At 34.0% G+C, this 15,952-nt stretch overlaps 3 protein-coding genes across 3 annotated transcripts; all 3 read left to right on the top strand.

The window, feature by feature from the left end:
• Window positions 1-3,521: 3,521 nt before the first annotated feature.
• Window positions 3,522-4,390, top strand: LOC132911385 (uncharacterized). Its single transcript, XM_060968005.1, has 2 exons — window positions 3,522-4,092; window positions 4,184-4,390. The coding sequence occupies exons 1-2, from the start codon at window positions 3,529-3,531 to the stop codon at window positions 4,388-4,390; spliced, it is 771 nt and encodes a 256-aa protein (XP_060823988.1). The 5' UTR covers window positions 3,522-3,528.
• Window positions 4,391-7,447: 3,057 nt separating this feature from the next.
• Window positions 7,448-8,763, top strand: LOC132911386 (uncharacterized). The gene is made up of 3 exons (XM_060968006.1): window positions 7,448-8,464; window positions 8,556-8,642; window positions 8,698-8,763. The coding sequence occupies exons 1-3, from the start codon at window positions 7,448-7,450 to the stop codon at window positions 8,761-8,763; spliced, it is 1,170 nt and encodes a 389-aa protein (XP_060823989.1).
• Window positions 8,764-13,554: 4,791 nt separating this feature from the next.
• Window positions 13,555-15,829, top strand: LOC132911387 (uncharacterized). Its single transcript, XM_060968007.1, has 3 exons — window positions 13,555-14,343; window positions 14,633-14,719; window positions 15,094-15,829. Exons 1-3 carry the CDS (start codon window positions 13,555-13,557, stop codon window positions 15,172-15,174), a joined length of 957 nt encoding a protein of 318 aa, XP_060823990.1. The 3' UTR covers window positions 15,175-15,829.
• Window positions 15,830-15,952: the final 123 nt, after the last annotated feature.

Genomic DNA, 15,952 nt, shown 5'->3' on the forward strand with positions numbered 1-15,952 from the left:
GGTAATAGGAAAATTGGACTAGAAGGAATGAAGTATTTTTATCAACACTTTTTACAGATGGCGTGCAGCATTACCACATTTTTTTTAATACTAGTGCAGTTCTTACTCGTCGAGTCTTGTTGATGAGAAGCTTCAATTAGTGATACTTCTGTATTAATGGCTGAAATGTATTTAAAAAATAATTTGCTTGAAAAAGTGGGGAAAATTAGTTTATACTGGGTCAATTTTTTTTCGTAATAAAGTGGCATGTTTAATCGCGATGAAACTCCGTATTATTTATTTATATGTTTCATTATCGAATTGCACTTTTTCGTGTTGTGATGAATGATTTTCATTATCCAAAATCTCTCCGCCTTAAAAACGATAGTCGTTTACGAAGGACAATAGTCTATCTACATTCATTCCTAAGTTCTTTTACTGACGTCAAATTTCTTCGAGACTACCATTTAATGATGTCAAAAAATGTGGCAGAAGTTAAGGAACTGAAGAAACGTAGAACATGGATATTATTGAGAGCAACAGACTTTGAATAGTTGGTGTACCCTTACTTTTGCATTTGCTGACTGCTCGGATATTTTTCTTACATGTTCGAACCTTCAGGATATTCGCATTCGAAGGGCTGTTCCGCTTTTTCTACATATGATGTTCATTTTCGTATTCTCATTATTCTTCACAATCTACGAAATTAACATTGGCGCGAGAATAAACTACAGCGTACTAGACTCGATTCACGGGAACATGTACGCGTTCTTAGATGGGGTAGTGATCCTGATAATGTATCTGTTAATTGGCGCTCGAATATCGTTGATCGAAAATCGGCCGAAGACCAGCTCGATATTGTCTACAAAGGATTTCAGAGATTTATTTAAAGCAATTCAGGCGAAGAACGTTTTATGTTTCTAATTTTTCGCCATCCATATACCAGACTGTTCTAAACACATTATTTTCCTGACTCTGCGGAATTTTTTCAACATGTACATAATGATGGTCAATTCTTCGATGGATACGTTCTACATAAACTGCGTGTGCATTTTGAAAGCTTGCTTTAATAAAATCGACGGATGTATACAACAAGTGAAACAGCTCCGAATCAATAATAATATGTCGACGCAGACGTTTATGCATCATGAGCAGCTAAATACGTTGGTGGTGATGAAGCTCAAGAATTTAGAGGAAAAACACTTGGAAATCAGCGATGGGGTGGAATTGCTGAACAACACGTTTATGATACGTATTACAGTCGCAGCTATTACGACGTTCATCGTGGTCACTTTCGATATATATTTCTATATAATTTATTCATACAGTAAATTTCCTGCAAACAACAAGTACTGGTACAAACCGTATGTCGTGCCAGCCGTTTTCTATTTTATCAAGTTTTGGATGATGATTTGGGCGTGCGAAACAGCGACGAATCGAGCGAGAAAAATGAGGACGACGCTTTGGAATGTTTTCAGTGCTACAAACGATCCATTCGTGAAACGCGAGGTAACAACTTAACAATAGTAATATTATTATGATTAAATTGCAAAAATTGCAAGGTGCAAAAATATTCAGAATGTAGGCGTGAATGCATAGATATATATAAACTTATCAAAATATAATTAATATAATTAATTGTGTTTCTAAAGGTATGAATTTATAATCTAATTATTGCAGTTATTAGAATCCATTGCAATCGTATCGTTAAAGAATCGTTACAAGTTATTAAAAGAAAAATACGTGTTAAATGTTTTCTGATTGTTACATTAATCATGAAATTGCAGGTGATGCTTTTTTCTCTGCAAATCGTGCACAGCACAATCATATCTTCAGCGGAAATATTCGACATGAATTCATCAGTTTTGCCAAAGGTAAGATGGAAATTTTTTAATTTCTATTGTCGGTTAATTTATTAACTTTTTCGCGTTCGATACTGTTTACTTTAAGCATTACCTATGAAAACGGCTACTGCTTTGGGTAAACTGGTTCTGATTTTAGTACTTTTTGTCTCGTTTATAAAATCATCAGAAAATAAGTATTTCTGCTACTAATAACTGAGAAAAAAGAATTTTTTCCCCATCCACAAGAAAATTCAATCCGGAAAAAGTTAAATCGTCCCTGAAAGTGTTAATTTAGCACTATTGTGACTGTAATGTGTATTTTTATAAGTCATCGAAGGTATCACAATATTCGTGTTGACTCTGTTTCAATTTTTATTATAGTACGTTGTATGCATTTTTCGTTCTCAATGAGAGCGAGATCCTTTAAGTGACGTGATTCTGTGGGACACATGTGTTCTTTATTGATTCTTTACTAGCGTTCTGAAAGGCAAACTATGATGAGATAATAGAGCACTATATCTAGGAGCAACACTGAGTACAGGAAACTGATAAAATAATCGACGCATTCGGCAATGACGTCAAGCAATACGTTGAATGAAGTGAGAAACATATTGTAGTGTATAACTCTGAAGCGAATGTTCCCACTTTCGTCGTGTCTTTTGAAAATGGTACATATGTTATTGTGACAATTTGACTCAATATGTTACAATGACGTCAGTACTAATTATCAGCATCGAAGATATGCAAAGACTATAGAAATCAGACAATGACCAAAATAATTTATTTGCTACTAAATATCCTAATAAAATTACTGTTTGAAGATATCGTTAATTTCGGTCTAGTATTTTCAATAAAAAAAAGTAAGAGGTAAAATCAATAAATAGTACATGTAGAACTAATATCACCTGGTCGTATCGATCAGTTTCAATTAAGATAATGTTGTTACTTCTATATTCCCCGTAAGTCTTTAATATTATTAAACTCTTTCCGTTAATGGATTGCACTATTCCTTTACTTTAGATGCTCGAAATAGATTCGCGTAGAAATGATTAATGTTCATTGCTCTTCGACAAACCTTAACTTACAGACTTCTTACAGTGAGAGATGTGCTTCTTCGTGTGACAGTACAAAGCACATTCACAAAGGTGAACTTAGCCTTCGTACGAAAAATAACGTTTCATTTATTTCATGAGGTCTAAATCGTACGTAAAAAATTACTGAAAACTACATTGTTCTAATTCAGGTCTTTAAAATGTTTAATCGACCACAGAAACTTGATCAAAGGACAAATCAAAAGCTTAAATCATATTTCGGGAGTTACACATCTTTAATAACTTCCAGTGCCTCCATGAATCGTTTAATGGGATTTTTACCATACAAACTCGAATCGTCGAAATTTGTATATTCGAAATCATATTTTGTTTTCTCTACAATTTCCATTATTATTTATTTGATCTGCATAATTGTTTCTCTGTACCAAATCAACGTTTCTCTTATAAGATTTACTGAAGTTGTATATAAATTGCAATTTACACTCATATTTCTTTGTGGGCCTGTGATTTTCATCTCGGCTTATGCCAAAAATCAATCTATGATCCGAGCGATCGATGGTATCTCGAACGTTTCTCGTATACTGTCATCAGAAACTTATCGTAAAGTGGTTAAAAAGATTTTTATAAAAGACATCTTAATCCTGTTACCACTAATGTTCTGCATTCCATACAACTTGCTCTACGTACCTTATATTTTTTGTTACACTTGTTGGTATACTTTCATCGGTGTTATAGCATTAACTAGCTTGTACACGAACAACGTATACGTGCTAAATGCATGTTTTAAATACATAAACGATTCTCTAGTGAAAGTGAAGGAACTTCTAGTCAATGATGAGTCTCATCTACTCAGAAGAGTCTATCATATGCAGAAGAATCCTATATTGTTGTCGAAGTTGAGGACTCTTAAAAAGCAACATCTAGAGATGAGCGAAATCGTTCAGCTACTGAATAGCACGTGTAGCATACAAATCGAAGCTATGTTAACAATAATGTTTATCTACATTATATTCACCATATACAATTATTTATCTCTGCACAAAGAAATGGCCGAGATGACATCGCTAACTCTTATCCTTGGCTTCGCGATTTATTACAGCATACATATAATTATCACCGTTTCGATCGTTGAAATTACCAGGAACCAAATGACAAAAATTGGCTGCAGCGTTCATCGAATTCTTGTACATACTTCCGACGAGCAGGTAACGACGGAGGTAAGTTGAGACGCTTATTTTACTATCAATAATTTATGTTGGAAATATGGATGAAATATATTGAAATTGTAATCGATGTACGTGATTCTAGTTGGAGTTGTTCTCGTTGCAAGTGCTACAAAAGGGTAACGCGTTCGTGATGAAGGGGCTCGCAATAGATGCAACCCTTTTGACAAAGGTAATAGGAAATTGTTCAAAAGGAATAAAGTATTTTTATCAGCACCTTTTACAGATGGCGTGCGGCATTACCACTTTCTTGTTGATATTAGTGCAGTTCTTACTCGTCGAGTCTTGTTGAATAAAAACTTCTGGGTTAACGGATGAAATATATTTAAGAAATAATTTGCTTGGAAAAATTGATAAAATTAATTCATAATAAATGTACTTCCTTCGCAATGAAGTGACATGTTTAATCACGTTAAAAGCATCTTCATAGCACGACGCTTCATAGTTACTTAGCTATTCCAATTATTTATTTACACGTACGTTTCATTATCGAACTGCACGTCTTCACGCCTTGATAAATGAGCTTCATTATACATAGTGTATTCGGCTTAAAAACGATCGTCTGTTTTGTGGATTATAGTAGTCTACCTAAATTAATGGCTAAGTTTCTTTGGTAACATTGAATTTTTTCGAGACTGCTTAATATCTAATGACTAACATCTAATAATGTTAACGGCAAAAGTCAAGGAATGTGTAAAAGTGAAGAATCGTAGGACATGGGAGTTATTTAGGGCAACAGACTTCGAATCGTTGATGTACCCTTGCTTTTGCATCTGCTGGATACTCGGATATTTTCCTTACAAGTATCAACCTCCAGTATACTCACTTTCGAAGCAACGTTTTGCCTTCTCTACGTCTATGATGTTCATCTTCGTATTCTTGTTGCTTTTCTTAATCTACGAAATAAACATTGGCACGAGAATAAACTACTGCATACCAGAGTTGATTCACGCGAACATGTACGTGTTCTTAGATGGGCTCGTGATCGTGGTGATGTATTTGTTAACTGACGCTCGATTATCGGTGATCGAAAATCTGTCAAGAACCAGCTGCATATTGTCTACGAAGGATTTCAAAGATTTATCTAAAATGATTCATACGAAGGACATTTTAAGTTTTTTATTTCTGGCCATCCATCTACCAAACTGTTTTAAGCACAACATTTTCGTGACAGTACAGAATCTCACCAATATATACATAATGATGGCTACCTTTTCCATGGACATATTCTACATAAATTGCGTGTGCATTTTGAAAGATTGCTTCAAGAAAATGGATGAATCTATACGACAACTGAAAAAGCTCCGAATCAATGATAATATGTTTATGCATCATGAGCAGCTAAATACATTGGTGGTGACGAAGCTAAAGAATTTAGAAGAAAAACACTTGGAAATCAGCGATGGGGTGGAATTGCTGAACAATACGTTTATGATACGTATTACAGTCGCAGCTATTACGACGTTCGTCGTGGTCACTTTCGATATATATTTCTATATAGTTTATTCATACACTGAATTTCCTGCAAACCACAAGTTCTGGTACAAAGCGTATGTCGTGCCAGCCGTTTTCTATTTTATCAAGTTTTGGATAATGATTTGGGCGTGCGAAACAGCGACGAATCGAGCGAGAAAAATGAGGACGACAATTTGGGATGTTTTCAGTACTACAAACGATCCATTCGTGAAACGCGAGGTAACAACTTAACAATAGTAATATTATTATGATTAAGTTGCAAAAATTTTAAGGTGCAGAAATATTCAGAATGTAGGCGTGAATGCATAGATATATATATAAACTTATCAAAATATAATTAATATAATTAATTGTATTTTTAAAAGTGTGAATTTATAATCTAATTATTGCAGTTATTAGAATCCATTGCAATCGTACCGTTAAAGAATCGTTACAAGTTATTAAAAGAAAAATACGTGTTAAATATTTTCTGATTGTTACATTAATTATGAAATTGCAGGTGGAGATTTTTTCTCTTCAAATAATGCACACGGCAAACAAATTCACAGCAAAGACATTCGACATGAATTCATCATTTTTGGCAAAGGTAATACGAACACTATTCAGGAAGTTTCTATAGTCGGTTTATTTATTAATTTTTTCGCGTTCGGTGCTGCAGTTACTTTAACCATTATCCATTAAAACGACATTTGCTTTGGGTGAAGCTGGTTCTGATTTTAGTACATTTTGTCTTCTTTTATGAAACCATCAGAGAATGTATTATTATTATTACTAGAAATTTCTACCAGTAATAACGAGTGATAAAAAATAATTAGATACAAGATAATTAGTGGTAGAAGAAATTGTTTTTTGTAAAAGCCCAGATATAGTCTATCTCGGGCGTGTCAACTCGTTCTCGAAAGAATTAATTTGATATTGTTAAGATTTTAATTCTCTAACTATAATGTGTATTTTTGTAGATCGTCGGAGGTATCATAATGTACATCTTGATCCTGTTTCAATTTTTCTTAAACTACCTTGCGTGCACTCTTCATATGTAATGAATGCAAGATCTTTGAAGTGACGTGATTCTGTAGGCGTCCTTTATTAATTCTTTGGGAGCTTTTGGATCGGTAAACTATAATGGAGGTAAAACAAGTGAGAGAATATTAAGTACTGGAAGTTGATAACACAATCGCCGCATAGTGCAGTGACGTCAGAAGATACGTTCTAAGTAGGGAAATTAACGATAATGTGTAACATCAGCGCGCTTCTTTCGACTACCTTCGAGTTTTTGATAAAGGATACATACATATATTATTACAACTCACTTTCTCGTCGGTACTAATTATGTATCGTCATCTAAGTTGTACAACGAATATAAAAATCAGACATATACCAAAATAACAATTCCAAATATTCTAATCAAACTTTTTTTTTAAATATTGTTATTTTAAATAATGCATTTGTTATAATGGTACACAGCTGAGAAATTCACGAAGTGAGCAGTAAGATAGATAGTGCATTATGAATTATTGTAGATTCACCTGGTTTCATCGATTAATTTCAATCAAGATAATGGTGTTACTTTTATATTCTCTGTAAGACTTTAATATTACGAAACTCCTTTCATTAATGAGTTGCTTTATTCTCTTGTTTTAGATGCTCGAATTAGATTCGCGTAGAAATGATTAAATTTCATTACTCTTCGACAAACCCTAACATACAGACCTTTTACAGTGTGAGTTGTGCTTCTTCGTGTGACAGTACAAAGCACAGTCTCAAAGGTGAACTTAGCCTTCGTACGAAAAGTAACGTTTCATTTATTTCATGAGGACTAAATCGTACGTAAAAAATTACTGAAAACTACATTGTCCTAATTCAGGTCTTTAAAATGTTTAATCGATCGCAGAATATTGAACAAAGGACAAATCAAAAATTTAAATCATATTTCGGGAGTTACACGTCTTTAATAAGTCCTAGTGCCTCCATGAATCGTTTAATGGGATTTTTACCATACAAACTCGAATCGTCGAAATTTGTATATTCGAAATCATACTTTGTTTTCTCTACAATTTCCATGATTATTTATTCCGTCTGCATTATTTATTCTCTGTACCAAATCAACATTTCTTCTGTGCGTTTTGAAAAATTTGCAATTAAGTTACATATTACTCTCATATTGCTTTGTGGGCCTGTGATTTTCATCTCGGCTTATGCCAAAAATCAATCAATGATCCAAACGATCGATGGTATCTGGAACGTTTCTCGTATACCGTCATCAGAAACTTGTCGTAAAGTGGCTACAAGAATTCTAATAAAAGATATCTTAATCCTGATACCACCAATGTACTACATTACAAGCACCATCTTCTACATAAATTTTATTTTTGGTTATACCTGTTGGTATACTTTTTTCGGCGTCAGCGTACAGATGAGCTTGTACATGAACAACGTATACGTGCTAAATGCTTGTTTTAAATACATAAACGATTCCTTAGTGAAAGTGAAGGAAATTCTAGTCAATGATGAGCCTCATCTTCTCAGAAGAGTCTATCATATGCAGAAGAATCCTATATTATTGTCGAAGTTGAGGACTCTTAAAAAGCAACATCTAGAGATGTGCGAAGTCGTTCAGCTACTGAATAGCACGTGTAGCGTGCAAATCGAAGCTATGTTAACAATAATGTTCATTGACATTACATTCAATATGTATAATTATTTAACAGTGCACGAAGAAGTAGGCGAGGTGAAATCGCTAATTCTTATTGTTAGCTTCGCGATTTATTACATCGTACATATACTTCTCACCGTTTCGATCGTTGAAATTACCAGGAACCAAATGACAAAAATTGGCTGCAGCGTTCATCGAATTCTTGTACATACTTCCGACGAGCAGGTAACGACGGAGGTAAGTTGAGACGCTTATTTTACTATCAATAATTAATGTTGGAAATATGGAAGAAATATATTGAAATTGTAATCGATGTATGTGATTCTAGTTGGAGTTGTTCTCGTTGCAAGTGCTGGAAAAAGGTAACACGTTCGTCATGAAGGGACTCGTAATAGATGCAACCCTTTTGACAAAGGTAATAGGAAATTGGATTAGAAAGAATGAAGTATTTTTATCAACACTTTTTACAGATGGCGTGCAGCATTACCACTTTTTTTTTAATATTAGTGCAGTTCTTACTTGTCGAGTCTTGTTGATGAGAAGCTTCAATTAGTGATACTTCTGTATTAATGGCTGAAATGTATTTAAAATATAATTTGCTTGTAAAAGTGGGGAAAATTAGTTTATTAGTGGCATTTTTAATCGCGATGAAACTCCGTATTATTTATTTATATGTTTCATTATCGAATTGCGCTTTTTCGTGTTGTGATGAATGATTTTCATTATCCAAAATCTCTCCGCCTTAAAAACAATAGTCGTTTACGAAGGACAATAGTCTATCTACATTCATTCCTAAGTTCTTTTACTGACGTCGAATTTCTTCGAGACTACCATTTAGTGATGTCAAAAAATGTGGCAGAAGTTAAGGAACTGAAGAAACGTAGAACATGGATATTATTGAGAGCAACAGAATTTGAATCGTTGGTGTAGCCTTACTTTTACATTTGCTGACTGCTCGGACATTTTTCTTACATGTTCAAACCTCCCGTATACTCACTTTCGAAGCAACGTTTTGCCTTCTCTACGTCTATGATGTTCATCTTCGTATTCTTGTTGCTTTTCATAATCTACGAAATAAATATTGGCAGGAGAATAAACTACTGCATACCAGAGTTGATTCACGCGATCATGTACGTGTTCTTAGATGGGCTCGTGATCGTGGTGATGTATCTGTTAATTGGCGCTCGAATATCGTTGATCGAAAATCGACCGAAGACCAGCCCGATATTGTCTACAAAGGATTTCAGAGATTTATTAAGCGAGATTAAAGCGATTCAGGCGAAGAACGTTTTATGTTTCTAATTATTCGCCATCCATATACCAGACTGTTCTAAACACATTATTTTCCTGACTCTGCGGAATTTTATCAACATGTACATAATGATGGTCAATTCTTCGATGGACACGTTTTACATAAACTGCGTGTGCATTTTGAAAGCTTGCTTTATTAAAATCGTCGGATGTATACAACAAGTGAAACAGCTTTCACTGAATGATGATACACAGATGCACACGTTTATGCGTCATAAACAGCTAAATCCATTATTGGTGATGAAACTGAAGAATTTGGAGTAGAAACACTTGGAAATTAGCGACGGGGTGGAATTGTTTAACCATAAGTTTGTGATAAATGTTACAGTCACAACTATCACCACGTTCACCGTGGACACTTTCGTTATATATTTCTATATAGTTTATTCATAGGATGAATTTCCTGTGAACATCAAGTTCTGGTACAAAGTGTATATCATGCCAGCCGTTTTCTATTTTATCAAGTTTTGAATGATGATTTGAGCGTGCGAAACAGCGACGTATCGAGCGAGAAAAATGAGGACGACACTTTGGAATGTTTTCAGTGCTACAAACGATCCATTCGTGAAACGCGAGGTAACAATTTAACAATAGTAATATTATTATGATTAAATTGCAAAAATTTCAAGGTGCAAAAATATTCAGAATGTAGGCGTGAATGCATAGATATATATAAACTTATCAAAATATAATTAATATAATTAATTGTGTTTCTAAAAGTATGAATTTATAATCTAATTATTGCAGTTATTAGAATCCATTGCAATCGTATCGTTAAAGAATCGTTACAAGATATTAAAAGAAAAATACGTGTTAAATATTTTCTGATTGTTACATTAATCATGAAATTGCAGGTGATGCTTTTTTCTCTGCAAATCGTGCACAGCACAATCATATCTTCAGTGGAAATATTCGACATGAATTCATCAGTTTTGCCAAAGGTAAGATGGAAATTTTTTAATTTCTATTGTCGGTTAATTTATTAACTTTTTCGCGTTCGATACTGTTTACTTTAAGCATTACCTATGAAAACGGCTACTGCTTTGGGTAAACTGGTTCTGATTTTAGTACTTTTTGTCTCGTTTATAAAATCATCAGAAAATAAGTATTTCTGCTACTAATAACTGAGAAAAAAGAATTTTTTCCCCATCCACAAGAAAATTCAATCCGGAAAAAGTTAAATCGTCCCTGAAAGTGTTAATTTAGCACTATTGTGACTGTAATGTGTATTTTTCTAAGTCATCGAAGGTATCACAATATTCGTGTTGACTCTGTTTCAATTTTTATTATACTACGTTGTATGCATTTTTCGTTCTCAATGAGAGCGAGATCCTTTAAGTGACGTGATTCTGTGGGACACATGTGTTCTTTATTGATTCTTTACTAGCGTTCTGAAAGGCAAACTATGATGAGATAATAGAGCACTATATCTACGAGCAACACTGAGTACAGGAAACTGATAAAATAATCGACGCATACGGCAATGACGTCAAACAATACGTTGAATGAAGTGAGAAACATATTGTAGTGTATAACTCTGACGCGAATGTTCCCACTTTCGTCGTGTCTTTTGAAAATGGTACATATGTTATTGTGACAATTTAACTCAATATGTTACAATGACGTCAGTACTAATTATCATCATCGAAATTATGCAAAGACTATAGAAATCAGACAATGACCAAAATAATTTATTTGCTACTAAATATCCTAATAAAATTACTGTTTGAAGATATCGTTAATTTCGGTCTAGTATTTTCAATAAAAAAAAGTAAGAGATAAAATCAATAAATAGTACATGTAGAACTAATATCATCTGGTCGTATCGATCAGTTTCAATTAAGATAATGTTGTTACTTCTATATTCCCCGTAAGTCTTTAATATTATTAAACTCTTTCCGTTAATGTATTGCACTATTCCTTTACTTTAGATGCTCGAAATAGATTCGCGTAGAAATGATTAATGTTCATTGCTCTTCGACAAACCCTAACATACAGACCTTTTACAGTGAGAGATGTGCTTCTTCGTGTGACAGTACAAAGCACAGTCTCAAAGGTGAATTTAGCCTTCGTACGAAAAATAACGTTTCATTTATTTCATGAGGACTAAATCGTATGTAAAAAATTACTGAAAACTACATTGTTCTAATTCAGGTTTTTAAAATGTTTAATCGACCGCAGAAACTTGAACAAAGGACAAATCAAAAACTTAAATCATATTTCGGGAGTTACACTTCTTTAATAACTTCCAGTGCCTCCATGAATCGTTTAATGGGATTTTTACCATACAAACTCGAATCGTCGAAATTTGTATATTCGAAATCATATTTTGTTTTCTCTACAATTTCCATCATTATTTATTTGATCTGCATAATTGTTTCTCTGTACCAAATCAACGTTTCTCTTACAAGATTTACTGAAGCTGTATATAAATTGCAATTTACACTCATATTTCTTTGTGGGCCTGTGATTTTCATCTCGGCTTATGCCAAAAATCAATCAATGATCCGAGCGATCGATGGTATCTCGAACGTTTCTCGTATACTGTCATCAGAAACTTATCGTAAAGTGGTTAAAAAGATTTTTATAAAAGACATCTTAATCCTGTTACCACCAATGTTCTGCATTCCATACAACTTGCTCTACGTACCTTATATTTTTTGTTACACTTGTTGGTATACTTTCATCGGTGTTATAGCATTAACTAGCTTGTACACGAACAACGTATACGTGCTAAATGCATGTTTTAAATACATAAACGATTCTCTAGTGAAAGTGAAGGAACTTCTAGTCAATGATGAGCCTCATCTTCTCAGAAGAGTCTATCATATGCAGAAGAATCCTATATTATTGTCTAAGTTGAGGACTCTTAAAAAGCAACATCTAGAGATGTGCGAAGTCGTTCAGCTACTGAATAGCACGTGTAGCATACAAATCGAAGCTATGTTAACAATAATGTTTATCTACATTATATTCACCATATACAGTTATTTATCTCTGCACAAAGAAATGGTCGAGATGACATCGCTAACTCTTATTCTTGGCTTCGCGATTTATTATAGCTTACATATAATTATCACAGTTTCGATCGTTGAAATTACCAGGGATCAAATGCAGAAAATTGGCCTCAACGTTCATCGAATTCTTGTACATACTTCCGACGATCAGGTAACGACGGAGGTAAGATGAGACGCTTATTTTACTATTGATGATTTATGTTGGAAATATGGAAGAAATATATTGAAATTGTAATCGATGTACGTGATTCTAGTTGGAGTTGTTCTCGTTGCAAGTGCTACAAAAGGGTAACGCGTTTGTGATGAAAGGACTCGTAATAGATGCAACCCTTTTGACAAAGGTAATAGGAAATTGGATCAAAAAGAATGAAGTATTTTTATCAATACTTTTTACAGATGGCGTGCGACATTACCACATTTTTGTTGATATTAGTGCAGTTCTTACTCGTTGAGTCTTGTTAATGAAAAGCTTCAATTAGTGAAACTTCTGTCTTACTTCTTTCGCAATAAAGTCACATATTTAATCAAGTTAAAAGTATTTTCATTGCACGATGAAATAGCAATCCACATTATTTATTTACACACACATTTCATTATCGAACTGCATTTTTTCATGCTGTAATGGGTGAGTTTCATTAGCCAAAGTGTCTTCGTCTTAAAAACGATAGTCGTTTGTGAGAAATTGTCGTCTACGTAGATTCACGACTAAGGTCTTTTATTAATTGTGAATTTGTCCACTATTTAATGATGTTAAAAGGTACGGGAATAATCGAGGAACTAAAGAAACATAGAAAATGGAAGTTATTAAGAGCAACAGATTTCGAATCGTTGATGTATCCTTGCTTTTGCATCTGCTGGCTACTCGGATATTTTCCTTATAAGTACGAACATCAAGTACACTCACTTTCGAAGGCTCGTTTCGCTTTTTCTACGTCTATGATGTTCATCTTCGTATTCTTGTTGCTTTTCATAATCTACGAAATCAACATTGGCACGAGGATGAACTACGGCATAACAGAGTTAATTCACGCGAACATATACGTGTTCTTAGATGGGCTCGTGATCGTGGTGATGATGTATTTGTTAACTGACGCTCGATTATCGGTGATCGAAAATCTATCAAGAACCAGCTGCATATTGTCTACAAAGGATTTCAAAGATTTATCTAAAATGGTTCACGCGAAGGACATTTTAAGTTTTTTATTTCTGGCCATCCACCTACCAAACTGCTTTAAGCACAGCATTTTCGTGACAGTACGGAATCTTACCAACATATACATAATGATGGCCAACTTTTCCATGGACATATTCTACATAAATTGCGTGTGCATTTTGAAAGATTGCTTTAAGAAAATGGATGAATCTATACGACAACTGAAAAAGCTCCGAATCAATAATAATATGTCGACGCAGACGTTTATGCATCATGAGCAGCTAAATACGTTGGTGGTGATGAAGCTCAAGAATTTAGAGGAAAAACACTTGGAAATCAGCGATGGGGTGGAATTGCTGAACAACACGTTTATGATACGTATTACAGTCGCAGCTATTACGACGTTCATCGTGGTCACTTTCGATATATATTTCTATATAATTTATTCACACAGTAAATTTCCTGCAAACAACAAGTACTGGTACAAACCGTATGTCGTGCCAGCCGTTTTCTATTTTATCAAGTTTTGGATGATGATTTGGGCGTGCGAAACAGCGACGAATCGAGCGAGAAAAATGAGGACGACACTTTGGGATGTTTTCAGCACTACAAACGATCCATTGGTGAAACGCGAGGTAACAATTTAACTATAGTAATACTATTATTATTAAACTGCGAAAATTCAAAGGTGCAAAAATGTTCAGAATGTAAATGTGTAGTGTACGGATATATATAAACTTATCAAAATATAATCAATAGAATATGTACATCCTATTTCATTAATTATATTTAAAAAGGTATAAATTTACAGTCTAATTATTGTAGTTATTACGATCCGAATGAGATCGCTACGTGATCTTCGGAAAAATACGTATGTATGAATATGAAATACGTTTCAATGTTACATTAATTATGAAATTGCAGGTGGAACTTTTTTCTTTGCAAATAATGCACACGGCAAACATATTCACAGCAAAGACATTCGACATGAATTCATCATTTTTGGCAAAGGTAATTCGAACATTATTCAGGAAGTTTCTGTAGTCGGTTTATTTATTAATTTTTTCGAGTTCGGTTCTGCAGTTACTTTAACCATTATCCATTAAAACGACATTTGCTTTGGGTGAAGCTGGTTCTGATTTTAGTACATTTTGTCTTCTTTTATGAAACCATCAGAGAATATGTATTATTATTATTACTAGAAATTTCTTCCAGTAATAACGAGTGATAAAAAATAATTAGATACAATATAATTAGTGGTAGAAGAAATTTTTTTTGCGGAAGCTCAAAGATATTCCATCTCGGGCGTGTCAACTCGTTCTCGAAAGAGTTAATTTGACAACGTTAAGATTTTAATTCTCTAACAGTAATGTGTACTTTTGTAGATCGTCGGGGGTATCATAATGTACATCTTGATCCTGTTTCAATTTTTATTAAACTACGTTGTGTGCAGTCGTCAGATGTAATGAAAGCGAGATCTTTGAAGTGACGTGATTCTGTAGGCGCATGTGTTCTTTATTGATTCTTTGGCTGTCTTCTGTGAGACCATACGCTGTTTCCATGCGCGGACACCTGTAATGATTCTGCATTCGCTTGGTTATTTATAAATGGTAAAGCGTGTGTATAAGTGTGATCACTAAATGACGGGATTTAAGCGAGCTCAGTAATTACAATATCGCGAGATAATCTTGCAACGCTTTCTTTTAATTTATGATAATAGGGTATTCTACTCTTAATACTGAATGGTATCGTCATATGGTAACACTGAAATTTCAATGTCTAGAGATTTGATGAAAATTTTTATGAAAGTGACTCGATAGCTTAATATCATAGATACTTTCTATGTGCGTCAGTTACCACAGTTAACACTTAACAAATTTTGAAAATATATTTCCTCTGGTTTAATGTAACAGAATTATGTAACATAGTCACATATCCAAATTTATGTGAAAGGGAATTATAATTTAGTTGCAATAATTATCAAATAAGTACAAATATGTTTTTAACATACTATTGTAGTATCGTGGACAAATGGTCTATGAAATATCAGGTGAACCATAAACAATATTGCGAGAAAGCCTAAGTGCGGTTAGGTCAAAAGGGTCTGGAAACTTCAATGGGCCAAGCGACCCATTATTGTGCTGTCGATCCTTCAGTCGAATAGTTACGCTGGAAGAAGGCCTACGTTATCGTTACCGGGGAGTCGTCTGAAGGGTTGAGTTGTAAGGAGACAAGTTGTGAGTT

This window comes from Bombus pascuorum, chromosome 10, assembly GCF_905332965.1.
Source record: "Bombus pascuorum chromosome 10, iyBomPasc1.1, whole genome shotgun sequence".
Lineage (NCBI taxonomy): Eukaryota > Metazoa > Arthropoda > Insecta > Hymenoptera > Apidae > Bombus > Bombus pascuorum.

Excerpts from the sequence above, each read along its gene's own strand:
- LOC132911387 (XM_060968007.1), top strand. The coding sequence starts at position 13,555 with ATGAACTACGGCATAACAGAGTTAATTCACGCGAACATATACGTGTTC. Across the intron at positions 14,344-14,632 it reads ATCCATTGGTGAAACGCGAG|GTGGAACTTTTTTCTTTGCA; the intron begins GTAACAATTTAA and ends ATGAAATTGCAG. Across the intron at positions 14,720-15,093 it reads ATTCATCATTTTTGGCAAAG|ATCGTCGGGGGTATCATAAT; the intron begins GTAATTCGAACA and ends GTACTTTTGTAG.
- LOC132911385 (XM_060968005.1), top strand. The coding sequence starts at position 3,529 with ATGTTCTGCATTCCATACAACTTGCTCTACGTACCTTATATTTTTTGT. Across the intron at positions 4,093-4,183 it reads ACGAGCAGGTAACGACGGAG|TTGGAGTTGTTCTCGTTGCA; the intron begins GTAAGTTGAGAC and ends ACGTGATTCTAG.
- LOC132911386 (XM_060968006.1), top strand. The coding sequence starts at position 7,448 with ATGTTTAATCGATCGCAGAATATTGAACAAAGGACAAATCAAAAATTT. Across the intron at positions 8,465-8,555 it reads ACGAGCAGGTAACGACGGAG|TTGGAGTTGTTCTCGTTGCA; the intron begins GTAAGTTGAGAC and ends ATGTGATTCTAG. Across the intron at positions 8,643-8,697 it reads ATGCAACCCTTTTGACAAAG|ATGGCGTGCAGCATTACCAC; the intron begins GTAATAGGAAAT and ends CACTTTTTACAG.